Raw genomic sequence first — 16,006 nt, 5'->3', positions numbered from 1 at the left:
CCTTCTTTAGTAACCCACACTCACTAACGAAGAATGCCACATCTGCCGACGTGTCGAAACTCACACATGCCACCACGGCACCATCTTGTCCTACATGTACCCCAGCCGTTTCAAATACAACTGCTCAGACTGCAACACCCCAGCCTCTACCCCCCCCCCCCCCCCCCCCTGTATTTTTTCCCCAAACCGCTCATCTCCATTCCTCTAAAAAAACTCCCTAGCAGTGGTAATGTGCCCTGACCAGATCGGGCCTGCATGTAGGACCAGCGATGGCTGAACCAGCGGACACCCAAGCAGCGAAAGCACGCGGCTATCTTGACTGAGGAGGCCACCCAGCTCTCTAAATTCAGAACAGAATAAACATTTATTACGCCTCCTGCTTAGATGCATAGACTACTCCTTAGCACACAGAATTTCGTGTATCCCATATGCAGTAATTCAGCTATAATGCCCTCACCTCTCTTACCTATTCGAACGTCTGTTATTTTCGCATTTACTTTGAGGAGTATTTTGAGGCCACTTACCATATTCTAAACTGCCTCACCAGCTACATGTGCCAACACAGTAACGAGTGAGCTGACGGCCGGTTTCACTTTTTCCGAACCTGAGCGATATAAAATCCCCTCTCTCCCTGGCAGAATCAATTCGATCGAAACCCAACCACTTTACCGCCAGCAGGACGCTTGGAAACGTCGTCGGCCGGAACGGCGTCTCCTCGCTTCTCTCGCGCGCCGAGAGATGGCCGCACACGCGCCTGGCGCTGCCGGCACCAAGCGCGAGTCCGCGACTCGCATGCCCGGCGTTCGAGCCCCGATCAGCAGAACTCGTCGCGCTACGACCGCTGTGTCATCGATCCCACGTGGCTGGGGTCCCTTCTCCACGGCGGGCCCACTTCTGCCTTGCGGGCCGGCCGCGTCTGTTTGTCGTCGGCCGTGTGCGCTACGGTGACTTGGCGTCATTATGTGCTCGACCTGTTGGATTCGTATCGGTCGCCTGCTCCACTGCACGCTGACGTTGCTCACGCTCGGAGTATCGTCGCTCATGGGCATCCAGTCACTCGAAACCACACGCAAAGGTCGGTGCGCGTTGCAGTTTGCCCACTCCGCTCGGCCGGAGTAGCATGCTTACCTCCGTCCCAGCCTTCTCTTTCCCGCCCTCAAGCTGAACCGCATGCGGACCGCACTCGCGGCGGAGCAGGTGTCCGGAGTTGGTTCCTTTCTCTCGGCGAAGGCGGGAAACTTGTAAATACGGAAGCCGTGCCGCACTCACCTTCCGCGTTTACTGTTTCCAGCCGTCGCGTTTCTTCTTTCTCGCCGCTGCGTTTGATTTGAATCCGTTCGTGCTCAACTCAACTTCCTCTTTTTGCAATGTCTTTTCAGAGCGGGAAACCACTGTCCTCAGATTTTTTTAGGGTCCCCCAATACTGTTAAAGAAACACCTAACGAACAAAACGAATGATTTAGCCTGCACACTATCAAAGAGGAAAAGAGCAATGGAAGCATCTACGTGCGGAGAAAAACGGTTTCCGGTTCCAAACTAAGAGAAACAATTTCTATAGCTTGAAGATAAATTTTTAGTCACCGGAAAGATACATTTTTGCCAACGGGAGCGTAGGTTCAGATAGGATTGCCACTTTGAGGCTAATCTCCCACACAGTTTGCACCTGTCACGGTATTCAGGAAACCCGCGTGGCTGCGATTTATGTGTTAAAGCGAAACAGCGATTTAACATTGACAGCGTCCATCCTGTGGGAAATCTGGTGTGTTGAACGTGGCCTGGTAGGAGGAGCAGGAGAGTTAGAAAGATACGGGGCCGAAGAGTAGCCACCTTCTCCCGCTCCCAAATACGTCCCGCTGCGCCTCACCTTCCGCACGTAAGACAGCAGTGCCGCAGCGCGTCCGCAAACGCTCTTGCATGTAGAACAACTTCGCCATTGCCAAAGAATGCCCCCCAGTTTTTGTCTTTACGAGGCTAATAGTTGCATGCCAAGTGACGCTCATGCCCAGAATATCTGAGCACCACACTACTTGCACGAATAACTAATTAAAAAATGCTGAAATTTTTGCAAAGCTTCTGTCTCGGGGGAACTAGCACCAAAGTAATGGTTTGCGGAGGCCGCCGAACAACTTTTGGGAGGTGGTTCTGCAGAGTCGAGAGGGATGTAAGGCATCCAGTGTAACCCCGTGGGAAGCAATATGTATGGAATAATAACGTACACAAAAGTCTCACAATGACTGACGAGATTTTTTTTTTTTTTTTTTTTGCACAGTGAGTGTGTAAGGTAAAAGGTCGCAGTACGCGAAATACCGGCTTTATGAAATGCCTTTGCTAAGTTGCGAAAAGTATGCGCCATTTCTCCAAAGCTGCTCAATGTGGACAACCGCATCTTGCGGCACCGTTAATATATGCGGGGATTTTACATTATCCTGTCTATTTCAGGGCCCTGCAGGAATGTATAAAGTGAGGCTCAGTGCTCCCGGAAGACACCCATGCTTTCGCAAGGGCAACTTAGAAGGCAGACGCCATTACAGAGCCTAGTCATTAACACGTATGAGGTCCCCCCCCCCTAACACTTCTGGTTCGGCAAGGTGTTCAAAACAAACTGTTCCTGAGTCCTGGTGGCTCGCATAAATGATAATGGACATACCAGTACCGCGGTTGTTTCGAATGGTGACCTGTAGCCATTGAAACATCCCATTCCTTTTCGGTTGGAGTTAAGGAACCGGTAGGATAAAATAACCTCCCATTAAGTACTTGTGAGAATCTTACGCGAGTGTTAGAGAGCATTACAATAAAATTTTTCATCTAAATTTTTTTGAAAGCGAAAATCGCGATGAATTTTTACTCAGTAGCATTATTAATAATTCTAGTCATAACCGCTAGCTAGCAATAATGAGCGAGAGAATTATTTAGCTTCAAAAAATGGCAAAACAATACAATGTTCTGCCTACGTTCCACCAGCATTTGGAAATACTTCCGGAGCAAAACGACCTGTTGGCTTCCTCTCCGTCATGTTAGAATCGTGGTTCGCCATCTTGCGCAGTAAGAATGTTCCCAACTTGAGGCTGCAGGTAGGCGCGCTCAGCCAATCAGAGGTGCTTAATGATGGATAGGAAAGAATTGCAACCTATAAATACGTGATATGAGCATTTTACTCCAGCGGCTCCTTTTTAATTGGTGAACGCCTGTTGGCAATCTGCATTTTTTTTTTGTATTGCGTCTTTTTTGCCCGGGCCTATGAAGGACAACACGTCAACTGGCGGTACGTAAGGCCGTCCCCGAAGCGTGAAAGCTTTGCTTTGCGATGTTACATTGCACTCTGGCCATCGTCTTCTTCAATAATAAAGCACAAAATTACAAACGGTGTTCGTTCAACAGTGGTAATGGTTGTGCGGTATTTTGGTGAGTACATGGGCTTTATAAGCATGCAAGGACTCCAAGGATGCTTTTTTCTGTCCGCTTCAGCAGTCCACAGAGAGGGGAATACGTTATTAGTGGTTTGCGACAACAGTCACTTGTTGAAGGTTTAAACCGAGCCCAGAAACGTCGTACCCGTTCAGTGTCACCTCGTCACGAAGTACTATTAGAGAGGTCGCCTTTGTGACGACATTATCTCCACCTGATGCCGGGCACCAGCTTTTCCCGCAATATCGCGGATTGGGGCACAAATTAAGGCGTTTTCTTACTTGCGTGGCTACCTTGGATGTTCCTTCGGTGCGGTGAAGAAAATCCTAGAATGTTGCCAAAGTGGGCGGTTATTTTCGTTCGCGCATTGCATTTACCATATTTCATCGTATTTCGAAGGCAGGAGATTTTTTTCAACCAGGCGTTTCACAAGCGTTGGACGAGCTGCACTTCAGGATATGGGCCCATCAGGATTTATTTTAGTATTTTTTGGCATACCCGAAATGAATGAAAGGGGTTCGCACTGTACGCAGCTATATTTCAAATAATCAAATTAAAGTGGGGGTGTTACCACGAGAGATCGGACAAGCGTGTCCGGTCGATATCTTAAATATTGACAAAAATTTAATATATAGCTCGTTGTGCACACGGGAAAGCATATGTGAAGTTTTTTTTTTGTGGAAAAAAACTTCCCCTTTCTCAAAAAAAATTCTCAAAGCCGGCTCCGGTCATTGGCACGTTTTGCGGCGCGAGAAAAATCGGAAACTTTTACCGCTGTAAAACAAAACCTACTGTAGATATCGCCCTAATTCTGTTTATATAAAGACTTTGCACACTCCAAATGACGTAACATGTTCGTCTTTGGCTTACAGACAGAATCGCTTTAATCAAGAATTTCTAATTTGGGAACAATTTTAAAAATTGCTCAAATGTGGGGCCATTTTTCTCGGAATATAAACAAGCTACGTAGTTGCAACTTTTTAGTGTCATTCTTCTATCCTTGTTCAATCTTCGTTCCAATTTTAGTTTATGTGGTCAAGCCTCTTCACTATGAAAGAAGTCCTGTACTGCAGCAAGATCACGCAATTTGGTATATTTTGAAAGTTAATTAAAAAAATCTATCTCGATTTTTCAAACTTTCACACATTAAAGTCAAGATTCATCTTTATCGCCTGCATCAAAAACACGTTGCACTATTTTAGTTGTTTTGCAGCTGCAAAGAGCCAAATGTCGCCTTGTTACAATATTGCGCTGACATACCGTTACGAAATGACCGTTACGAAAAAAGATCATTGAACAAACATTGCGGTGAGCATGATTTGCTGAAATTAAACATTTAGGTAGCCAACATTTTAACAAGCCGTAGGAAAGATCCCCAAGTGGATCGTTCAAGCAAGCGCACTCGCTCTTCTGCAGATCAGGTGGCTTGATTGATTGATTGTAGGGTTTAACGCGCCGACGCAACGCAGGCGATGAGGCGCGCCGTAGTGGAGGGCTCCGGATTAATTTTGACCACCTGAGGATCTTTATCGTGCGCCGAAATCTCGTACACACGGGTGTTTTTGCTTTTCGCCTCCATCAGAAAAGCGGCCGCCGCGGCCGGGAATCGAACCCGCGACCTCGCGCTCAGCAGCGCAACGCCTTAGTCAGGTGGCTTGAAAAAACCGCCCTAACTAGCAACAGTATCTGCCTGATCATCGCCTGCGGCGATTCACGCACATCCACGAGGCAAAGGAGGCTAAGGCCAAGAAGTAGTGAGGAGCGTGTGCTTTGTGGTGATTATTTAAGAGGGCTTAGGGAAAAAATTGTCTCAAGAAGGAACTTCCCTAGCGTGAAACATATGGACACTGGAACAAAAGATCCCGTTCAGCCGACTAACCAGCATGTACTATCTTGATCACAGTTAGGGTGAACACGGGAGCGCGTGTCATTCCGTTCGCGGGAGCCGCCTGTCGGTTTTCCGGGTAACTTCGCACGCATGCGCAGTTCGTTTTCAACGAGGCTATGTGATGCGCGTGCGAAGTTACCCGGAACGCCGACAGGCGGCTCCCGCGAACGGAATGACACGCGCGCTCCCGTGTTCACCGTTACTGTGATCAAAATAGTACATCCCGGCCTCTTTGAAGGTCGCTAGACGGCTGCCGCCTTGGGACTGTTAACATCTAAAACGCTTTTGTTGCCGCTAACCCGCTATTGACCACTTGGATCAGATCACTGCCCTCCTGCTTCATTCTCAAGTAAACGACAGGAAAAACGTACGGCCTCGTCGGTGCTAAGTGCTCTGCAGTAGCATATAGTGCCGCAGAGATACTCGAGAGCCATTTCATGCGTACTTAAATTTTCAGTGAACAGACAATTGCACAAGGGCGCTATTCCTGAAGTTTGAAGCGAGCGCGAGCACCAGACCAGAAACTGAAATGCACATATTTCGAACATAACGATAATTTGCAGTCCTGGTTCATTACAGAGAGTTTTGTATCACTTATGACTGCGCTGTTTTTCATCCAAATTATTACAGCAATCATTTAAATCCCGGAACTTAAAAATGGCCACGTATCTGCTCCTTTCGTTGCAAATGTCGCCGAAAGGCGATAGTAGACTGGCGCCCCTGCCCCCCTTCTCCTTTCCCCTCACCTCTCATGCTGTTCCTTACCCGTCTCGCTCCTCCCAAGATAACACGCCAGGAGTTTTGCCCAAGTCAATTTAAATTTACCGCGTTCTACTGCTCCAAGTTGGGTGTCTCGATGGTAGCGCTGCCGTACGGCGGAGACGCGCTTGAATTGAGGTACCCTACTACAGCATTTATAAAACCACGATGGCCTACTGCACGAGCGTTTCAAGCGGAACGTGGATCCCATCTAGTGGAACCTTTCGTTCGTATTGCCGTTTGATTTCTTATATGACGCCAGGAGGTAGCGCTGGCAACAGCAGGCGACGATTTTCTGCCGTTGATGTAGTATTTTATTTGCAATCGCAAAAAACAAGCATCTGTGATTTTTTAAATAAAGTAACACTGCAAATAGCACTTATGTATTGATTTTCTGTCTTATATTTGCGTTATCTCTTGTTCTTGTTCAACAATGTTGACAAGTATATATGAACACTGACACCGGACTTGGACGTTTAGATTTGGCTGTGAGTATATGAGACTATTGCGCAGATTTTATTTCACTTTGGCCGTGTGGCTGAATCGAGTCACAGACATACAGGCAGACAGACAGACCATAATTTCTGCGTTTTAGTAGCCCAAGAAAGACTATAGTCTTTAAAAGACCATTTCTCGAGTTGCGTGGTTGAGACCCCACCAGTCGATAATTACACGCACGACCAAACATGGGCTCGGAAGCCGAAGTTCAACGTGGGCTTTAGGTGCAATGTACTTTATACGCGCCAAATTTCAACAAAGAACGCTAACCGCAATGTGTATTTCATGATTTTTTCTTTGTAACGGCCGTTTCTCGCCCTACATTGCGGTCATAAGCTTCTTACAAACCACTTGGGTATGTCACCGCAATACTGCTAACAAGGACATATTTGGCGCCTTGTAGTTGCAAAACAACAAAAATAGTACAACATGTTTTTAATGTAGGTGATAGAGAGCAACCTTGGCTTGAATTTGTGAAAGTTTGAAAAAAATCGAAGATGGCCTTTTTTTTATTGGCTTTGAAAATATACCAAAATGCGTTACCTTGCTGCAGTACAAGGCTTTTTTCAGTGAAGCGTCTTGACCTTATAAACTTAAATTGGCACAAAGATTGAACAAGTAATGAAGAAAAACACTTAAAATTTGCAACTATTTAGCTTTTTTAGATTCCGAGGAAAAAAAGCCCCACATTTAGGCAATTTTCGAAATGTTTCCCAATTTGAGAATTTTTATTAAAGCAAATTTGCTCTGCAAGCCAAAAAAGAATGCGTTAAGTCATTTGAGAGTATGGAAAGTTTTTACATATAAAGAACTATATGGGGCGACAGCTGCAGTGTTTTTTGTCTTACAGCGGTAAAAGTTTCCTATTTTCCGCGAGCCGCTCAACGCGCCAGCGACACGTGCCGGCTTTGGGAATTTTGGGATCAGTAGCCTGTAAATTGGTTGGTTTTGTATTCAATTAACGTAAAAAGAACTTTGGGTAATCGGAACTAAAACTTCCGCGTCACCGTGTAAACGGAACTGAATATGGAACTTACTGTCCTACCCATTGCCATGCACATCAGCTGTGTAAGATCGTGATCCTGAATATGCAGTTGCCAGGGCTCAAACAAGCGAAAATTCATGAATTTTTTTTAGTGCACAGCGACTAATTGTGGCCAAATAAACTTTGTGAATGCTGTGCCTATTTAGGCACAGTTTTCGTGCTTTCTACCACCTTCTAGTGGTTAAAGTTCCATGAAATGGTATTAAGAGAGTGTACGCACATAAATTCACTCTATTGCCCATCTTTCGCAGTAAACGGAACTCCTGTTAAATAGAACTAATTTTTTCGGTCCCCTACAGTTCCGGTTATCGAGAGTCTACTGTACCCGCCGTGGTGGCTCAGTGGCTAAGGCGTTGCGCTGCTGAGCACGAGGTCGCGGGTTCGATTCCCGGCCGCGGCGGCCGCTTTTCTGATGGAGGCGAAAAGCAAAAACGCCCGTGTGTGCGAGATTTCGGCGCACGTTAAAGATCCCCAGGTGGTCAAAATTAATCCGGAGCCCTCCACTACGGCGCGCCTCATCGCCTACGTTGCGTCGGCGCGTTAAACCCTACAATCAATCAATCGAGAGTCTACTGTATACATAAAATTTTCATCAAAACTAAAGATGTCGACCGGACAAGCTTGTGCGATCTTTCGTGAAAACACTCAGGGTTTTATTCGCCTAAGCTACACTTATACTATCAGACTCGCCGTAGTAAAGCGCTAAGACTTAATTTGGACCTCCTTGGGATCTTTAACATGCGCCTAAATCCAAAAATTTCCCCGCATTTCCCCGAGGGGAAGAATGTGAAAGTGCGAATGCAGGAGTTTAATTTGCGTGGTTCGGTAATGTTCGCGAAAGAGAGATCACACACACACACACACACACACACACACAACTACAAAGAAAGAAAGATGCATTTATTCACAGACACCTATTTGTGTTGTCGTTGTACTTGATTGCTAGAGCGGATCTCAGCTTTGAAATTTCGTGTCAGTACTCCTTTAAGCGGGTGCATTAGCCCTTCTCACGCCCGATTCCTGGCCAATCCCCCACGTGGGTATGTGCCATGCACAGACACCTATTTGTGTTGTCGTTGCACTTGATTGCTAGAGCGGATCTCAGCTTTGAAATTTCGTGTCAGTACTCCTTTAAGCGGGTGCATTAGCCCTTCTCACGCCCGATTCCTGGCCAATCTCCCACGTGGGTATGTGCCATGTCAGCGGCCAGGCAGCGCGCGCCCATCTCCCCCCGTTGCCAAGGAAGACGAGGAGATTCCTGGCCAATCTCCCACGTGGGTATGTGCCATCTCCCCCCGTTGCCAAGGAAGACGAGGAGCGCGCGCACCGCAGCTGTTGCTATGTGGACGGACGGCGGTCAACGGAATTCAGGGTCGCTTATAAAGTGCATTCGCACTTAAAACGTGGGTGTTTTAGGTGCGAAGCACCTTAGGACCTCGGAATGTCCGTTTGTTGGCGTCCGTGCGCACATCAGTATAAACCGAATATGTGTATGTTAAACCACCTAAAATGTTGCAAAACGCGGCAAGAAAGCAAAAACCATAACTATCAACGCTAATTCGCGGAAAAAGGGTTAGAGAGACCCACCGGCGAGAGAGAGAGAGAAAGGGAGAGAGACGCACAGCACCGTGTAAATCGAAACACCTGTAAACAAAATGTTCACAAAAGGTTAACAAAAATACATATAAGGTTCACAAAAGGTTAGAGAGAGAGAGAGATTCACAATAGGTGAGAGAGAGAGATAAAGAAAGAGAAGTTGAGCAGTTTCGCGTGGCTCCTGGAGAGCCGTGCTGCGCATGCGCGAGGAGCATTGGATTGGATAGGATTGGATTGGATTGGATTGAATTGAATTGAATTGCATTGGATTGGATTGGATTAAATTGAATTGTATCGGATTGGATTGGATTGGAATTGTATAAACTGTACACAAACGTTGTCACTCATTTACACGCGTGAGTGGGCAATGCCACGGGTGATTCACGGTAAGAACGATCCCGTGGCTTCGCCCACTCGTCATGATTGCGTGAATTTTTTTATTTACCTCCTCAAGCAGAAATGTGACCGCCGAGGCCAGGATCTAACCTGCGTCCTCGGGCTCAGCAGCACAAGCTTGAAACTATGTTGTCAGTTGCTGTGTTTCTGTAATAAATCTGGATCTGTCGGGTTGCTAAAAATATGGCACGGAAGACATCGCAGATTGAATGTTTTCTGAGATGGGGATGTGTAGATTGAAAGACGCAGTTTTCTTCATAAGGATGAAAATAGCCCAGTAAGGAATAAAGTAATAAATAATAAATAAATACACGCGCTTTGGCGCATAAAATCCCGCGCGAACGCAAATAAAGACACGGAGAAAGGGCGGCGAGGCCTGGTATAATTCCGTAAATGTGCTTGGGCACATAATCCGAGTTCTTCCTCCAGGAGCATGGCTGCTAGCTTGGCCAGTGTAGGAAACATTTTTATATTTCATGGACGTATGCTTGTGTTTGTGTGTCACACAATTCGTGAAAATATTTTATGGCAATGTATCACTTGTCAGAAAATCAACCACGGCATAATGAAACCATAAATAATTCAAAACCAAATTACAACAAGTAGTTCTTCCAGTGCTACAAATTCAGTCGTCTGTCGCAGCGATTATGCACGGTCGTGGTAATCTAATCGATGGCTTTGCTTTTTCTTAGAGCGCAAAGGGGGGGGGGGGGAGAGGGGGGCTTATAGTGACGTGAATTTATGTACGGACAGCTGTAGTTTGTCTCTGAACACTGTAAATTCCGTCTAATAGTATTTCTGCTTTTTTTTTGCTCACTTATCCTGAAGTATCTTCTTCTAATGATTGTAAACATCAAACAACGGCTTTGCGAGCGAGCAACGTATACATTGTAGCAACTTTAGTGGTAAAATAAAGTTCGAGCCAATATGAATTGGGGTCATTTTTGTTCGTGCTTACGTAAGCGAGGTACCACACTTTATAGCGATCACCAGGTGAAAGAGTGGGGCGTTCAAGGGAAAAAAACATCTTAAAATGCCCTTGTAGTCACTGCATGCATTAAAATCAATATTTAAAAAAACGTATGGCCGTGTCTGCTGTAATCTCCTTGGTGCCTTAAAAATCACGCTGCTATCGGCGCAAAGCAAAGTTCGCCCTCTTCTGGAAGGTGTCAAGAGGAATGCGGAACTTAGAAATTCAAAAAAGGATATGGGCAATTGTTTTTGCTGTTGTGTTCTGGGCATGTTTGGAGAAAATTACGAAAGTGAAGTCTCTTCAGTGATTAAGCGCTCACATTAATAAAAACCTTTTCTTGGCAGATGACTTGTTAGGAGTCGTGGTTTTACAACGTAGGTAAGAAGAACATGTGATCTAAGATGCATAAAAAGAGCATTTCGCGAAGAGTTCCCCTCCATCTCTGTGCTCAGTGTTCTTCCTTGGACTACAACCAAACATTTCCATCCAAATAAAATTGGCTAAGTCCCTTAGGATATGTAACGTTTGGATATATAACATAAGTGACATAATTTAGGTTTGCAAACTGTAAATTGCGTGTGATTTGAATTCATGCAAAAAAATCGATTAGAACCATGGCCAGGATTTCGGGACACGGCGTCGAGTTTCGAAAAACTGACACCACGTGGCGTCGCGACCTGAAGACACAATTCCTTCTCTCTTGTTCTCTCCCCCGCGGTGCGAGAAGCAGGGCCTTCACACAGGGTCTAGCCGCTCGCGACGGTTTCCCAAAGAGGCCAGCTTTTCGCCTTTGAAATTCGCCGAACCAGGAAGGAAAAAAAAAAAAAAAACAAGAGGGGAGCCCTCACAAAACGGTTCCCCCGTGTGTAGGGTGCCTCGATGCGCTCCCAGCCTCCCGCTCTGCGGGCGCGCATCGAGGCACCCTACCCGTGTGGACGGGGAGGGCTCGCCCCGCTCGGACGCCTGCTTTTTTCGTGGCGCTCGTGCCGCATTTCTCACTCGAAGGAAAGCGCCAGGTAAAATTTTCTTTCGACTTGTGAAACAATGTGCGTTAGTACGTATCGAGCAGGCTCGGGTCAACTGCAGCGTCGCTAATGAGTTAACTTTTGCCAGTGTCGTCTTGTCGTCTGCTACGGACGCATCGTCTGCTCACCGCGCCGCTCGACCAGCCCGGTGTCCTGGCTATTTCACGGAATGAAACGTGTTGTTGGGGGACGTCGGTTCCGAAAGCCTTTCAGGTCCCATGGGTCACCTTTTCGACAATAAGGGGTCATCTGTTCAATTTGTCACAGGGCATTTTTATTTCCTTCCGCTTGCATGATACTTGTTCGCACTTGGCACATCCCGAACGTTTTTCTTTTTGGCTGTTGAACAACTTGCACAAATTGCGTTGGTACATTGATTCGTACATTAGAATTAATCAGGTGTCTGATATGTGGGCGTCTTTTGAAGACGCATGCAATTAAACGAAACGAGCTTTTCTTTTTCTGTTCGCTTTTAATTTCTACGCGCGAACATTCACACCCGAATTCAGGAAAATTATTTTTCCTATGCTAATATCTGCATTGACAAATAATTTGCAGCACAAAAACATTTTGCGTTATTGTTGCAAAGCACAAGCGGTAGAGCAAGATCATAATCTATTATTTCGGGGTTCATAAAAAACCAAAAATCAAATGCCTCAACCCTTACCTACTTTGCGTTAAGGTTGAGGTGCAAGTATACTAACATTATGAGTAACGGAAAACAAAGAAATACGCAATTAACGCGACAGTGCCGAAACAAGCAGATGAGCATATGCAAGTCTTCGGCAAGTAAAAGAAAAACACGTTATGAATGTTTTCTATTGCGTGGGACGCGTCCGCTCAACGGGCTTTCCGGTGCCTCCAAAGCTAAAAAAGACGCACGCCGGCCCGACGAGAACGCTTCTGAAAAGAGCACGTGCTGGATCGACTTGCACGCGCTAGCCCCTGAGGCAGCTGCTTTGCTCAAGAAGAGAAAGGCGCTACTGATTGCGGGTAGGTTCTTCTTTTCTTTTAGACGTACACTAAAATATTTTAATACTCCCCGCCCCAACCACCGGCTAGTGTGCGACATGATCAGTGAACAATATTCTTGGACTAGCGCTCTTACGTGAAACGCCCTGTCCGTCATACTACCTGAAATGGGGTATGCTACAGTACTGTAAGTAGTATTTTTATTTACAGTACGTTCCCCGGGTATGTGCCGAGTCATAGTCACGAGGAGAAGATAAGAAATTGGCTGCGTATCTGGTTGCTTCGCTGCAAATGTATACCATAGCCTTCGGCCGCCCCCGCCTCGTAACATCCTCCCTTCTCCCCCTCACGCTGATCTTCTCCCCCTGCCTCCCCCATAATTAATGCAATTGAAGTTTGATGAATTAGATTCAATTTTCCCTCGTTTTTTTGGTTCGCGCGCCACCTGTTGGGACCTTTTCTTTCAATTGTTCTTGGAACAGCGCCTCAAAAACCTCACCCCGCCTGGGTTCCTGGCTTCTCTACCTACGCTTCCAAGAGCTGCTGAGGTATTCGTGCACAAGTGCCACTCCCTAACCAAAGCTGATCTGCACCACCTCATTTGGTTTTGCCCCAAATTAACTCGCTATAGAAATTTCTCTGCCCCCACCAACGATCCCGCGATAGCCATAGACCCTCACTCCGTGGGCACTCCCATCCTTCACAAGATTGCTGTATTCGCAGTCACAAGCGGTCTAGCACGAGCTGTATAGAACGGCCGGTCTGCTCCCCTTCCTTACCCATTCCTTTGATCCTATTCCCCCAACAGGCCTAGGGCCAGCCTTGCCCCAAATAAAGGTTTCTCTCTCTCACTCTTGAGGAGACATCTTTCTTTTATTAGTATTTACTTTTATCTGGCCTGTTTTTGACACCGTCTTTTAGCGCATTTTTATTAAAACCAATCGCACGTCTATTTTTGAATAAAAGAACGCTGCTGCGGCCAGTTATGCACTAATGTTTTGCCTCAATTATGCCTAATGCTTTTTTAAAGACGATAGTCTTTCTTGGGCTACTTAAACGCGATTGATTGATTGATATATCTTTATTTGGAGAGCATGAAGCGCAGATGTTAGGGCGCCCGCCCGGTGGACGGCACCGATTCAGCCACCGGTCCAAAAGTTATAAATATTATTAAACAAGACGCTTATATACGCAAAACCGTTCCAAACTTCTAAAACTGCCAAGATTTGTCATACATGTCCCAATAATATGGCGCGAAGGAAACCCAGGTACATTTGAGGCAAAATGTAAGCACATAACCGGGATTACGCGCGTTCTTTTAAATAAGCATAGACATGGCCTTGGTTTTCACGATAGCAATTTAAAAAAGAGGCGTTAAAACAATGGTTTGACCAAAAAATACGAAAAGAAGCTGGCGCCCGAGCCTCGAGCTCGAGCGCAACCCTAAGCCGAACAGTAGCAAAGGTTCCAACAGATGGCGTGCGAGCTCTGCAGCGCGGGAAAAGTGGATTTAATTTAGCTAACCTCCATCGCGTCAGACGCGCGAGGAGTGAGAGAGGGGGGAGGAGAATGTATGAGACGGCAGGGGCTGCAGAAGACTATCGCCTTTCGACGACATTTACTCGGCCAAGTTTTTCTTCTGAACACTATTGACACGTAGAAATATATGCACTCCGCAAGGTTCAGTAGCTTGGGACGGCTTTGCCTATATATACTCCTTGTTCCAGCATTGTTTCATGTTTGGCCCAGCGGCTGAATCGAGTGACAGACGGACAGATAGACAGACAGAAAAGAAAAAAGGACGATTGAGAGTGCACGTTCGGCAACTGGACACTAATGCTTTCTCAATCACTGTATCATAAAAAAGTGCTTAGGTGTCCTCGGAATTTACACCTAGGAAAGAGAGCTGCAATTATAGTGTGTGGCACCGAAGGGTGCACAGAAAAGGCACAGTTCAGAAGCTTGGTGCGCAAGCTTAGCAATAGACGTCTTTTTTTGGAAGTGCCTACGTTTGAGCAAGTTTTATTTGTTACAAGTCTTAATGAAAACCACTTGATGCAACGGAACCGTTTCTTCAGCTCATTTACACAAAGTTTCATGAACGACAGCATAAAGCTTTAAGAGCTGCATAATTTGTCCCTTTCGACGTCAGTGTAACATTATATGTGCCGTAACATCGTTAAATATCTCTTTTTGCGCAGATGCAAGGCGCCACACAAGGCGGCAAGAAGCTGCTCTTTTTGCGACTTTCTGAACCCTCGCCCGCGCCCCTAGAAAAAAATAAGATACATAATAATTGGTATTGCCTAAAGGAGTTATTAAATAAAGCTCTAAAAAATCTCAAATTCTGACCGAAAACTTTCAAAGCATAAACACAAACGATGCAATCAGTTCGTAGACAGTCATCCATAACCTAATACCTACGCAAATAATAAGTTGCCGAAAGTTTCACACAAATAAGCACACAAATCCGTTCGCAGAAAAGTTGGCGTACGAAAATGTCGGTGCACCGGAATGCTTGCACCGTAACATCCCGCATTGAAATGTCCCAGTACATCGAAATGTCCTAGACCCGTCTAAAATGGGCCGTTCATAGGCGTCTAAATAGTAGTAACTTGGAATCCCAAACATCAATTCTCAACATTGGGGTTAATTTCAGGTGCAGCACTACCATTGCGTTCGTATAATTCACGACACTTTAACTGTAACAGTGTGCTGTAAATGTATAATTTCTTCCATTTCGGTTAAGCGCCATTGACTTTTTCACGTATATGCATGCTTCTTACGGCGTCGTTTATACTTTTTATAACCGTTTTTAACGCATATCAGTTTTTAACTGGTGATGTTCTGATGGAAGCGCCTTGGAAGCAGTGGAGCGCGGCCACAATTTTAATATTTACAATTAACAAAATATCAAACAAATTCTCTAGAGCGCACACAAGAATGAGAAAATTCGCAAAGCTTAAAGGCAACAAATATTGAACAAAAAGCTGCGGGAAAAAAACTGCGAAACTACGGCAATATACTGGGAATTTTTCAAAAGGATGAAAAACAATTAATTAAACTGGAAGACACCTCTAATTAATATATTCCCTCTCGTAAAAAGCGTTTAAATAGCATTGGGATGAATGGTACATAAATTGAATAAAATAACAATTTAAACGAAAAAAACCAACGAACATTGGTGAATCTATAAACCGGCATTCGAGAAAACGATTTTTGATAAAACGGACGCCGCTTCGATATAATAGCGTTAAAAAAGCGGCGTTCGTTCAGCTCTTGGCAACCCCCCTTGCGCCATAATTTCAGTCTCAGAAACTTGAAGATAGTGCTTTATTTTTATTTATTTACTATTTATTTCATACTTCCAGCCTGAGTGCCAGGCCTTAGGCGTGTGTGGGAATAGATATATACAGTAACAAGGACGGCATGATTACCTGTATACATAA

The 16,006-nt window shown here is 45.5% G+C and overlaps 1 protein-coding gene across 1 annotated transcript in view; it reads left to right on the top strand.

Moving 5' to 3' along the window:
* The first annotated feature begins 837 nt into the window (after positions 1–837).
* LOC144155113 (protein turtle homolog A-like) overlaps positions 838–16,006 on the top strand; it is a 430,406-nt gene continuing 415,237 nt past the window's right edge. The window contains exon 1 of the mRNA XM_077686368.1: positions 838–1,075. Within this exon, the coding sequence (XP_077542494.1) occupies positions 961–1,075 (115 nt within the window). The 5' untranslated portion in view covers positions 838–960. The remainder of the gene's footprint in view (positions 1,076–16,006) is intronic.

Source organism: Haemaphysalis longicornis, unplaced genomic scaffold (assembly GCF_048455015.1).
Source record: "Haemaphysalis longicornis isolate Haplotype H1 unplaced genomic scaffold, Haemaphysalis longicornis Haplotype H1 scaffold_1, whole genome shotgun sequence".
NCBI lineage: Eukaryota > Metazoa > Arthropoda > Arachnida > Ixodida > Ixodidae > Haemaphysalis > Haemaphysalis longicornis.
Note: the sequence above shows the minus strand (reverse complement) of the source record. Positions and strands in the feature narration are given on the sequence as shown.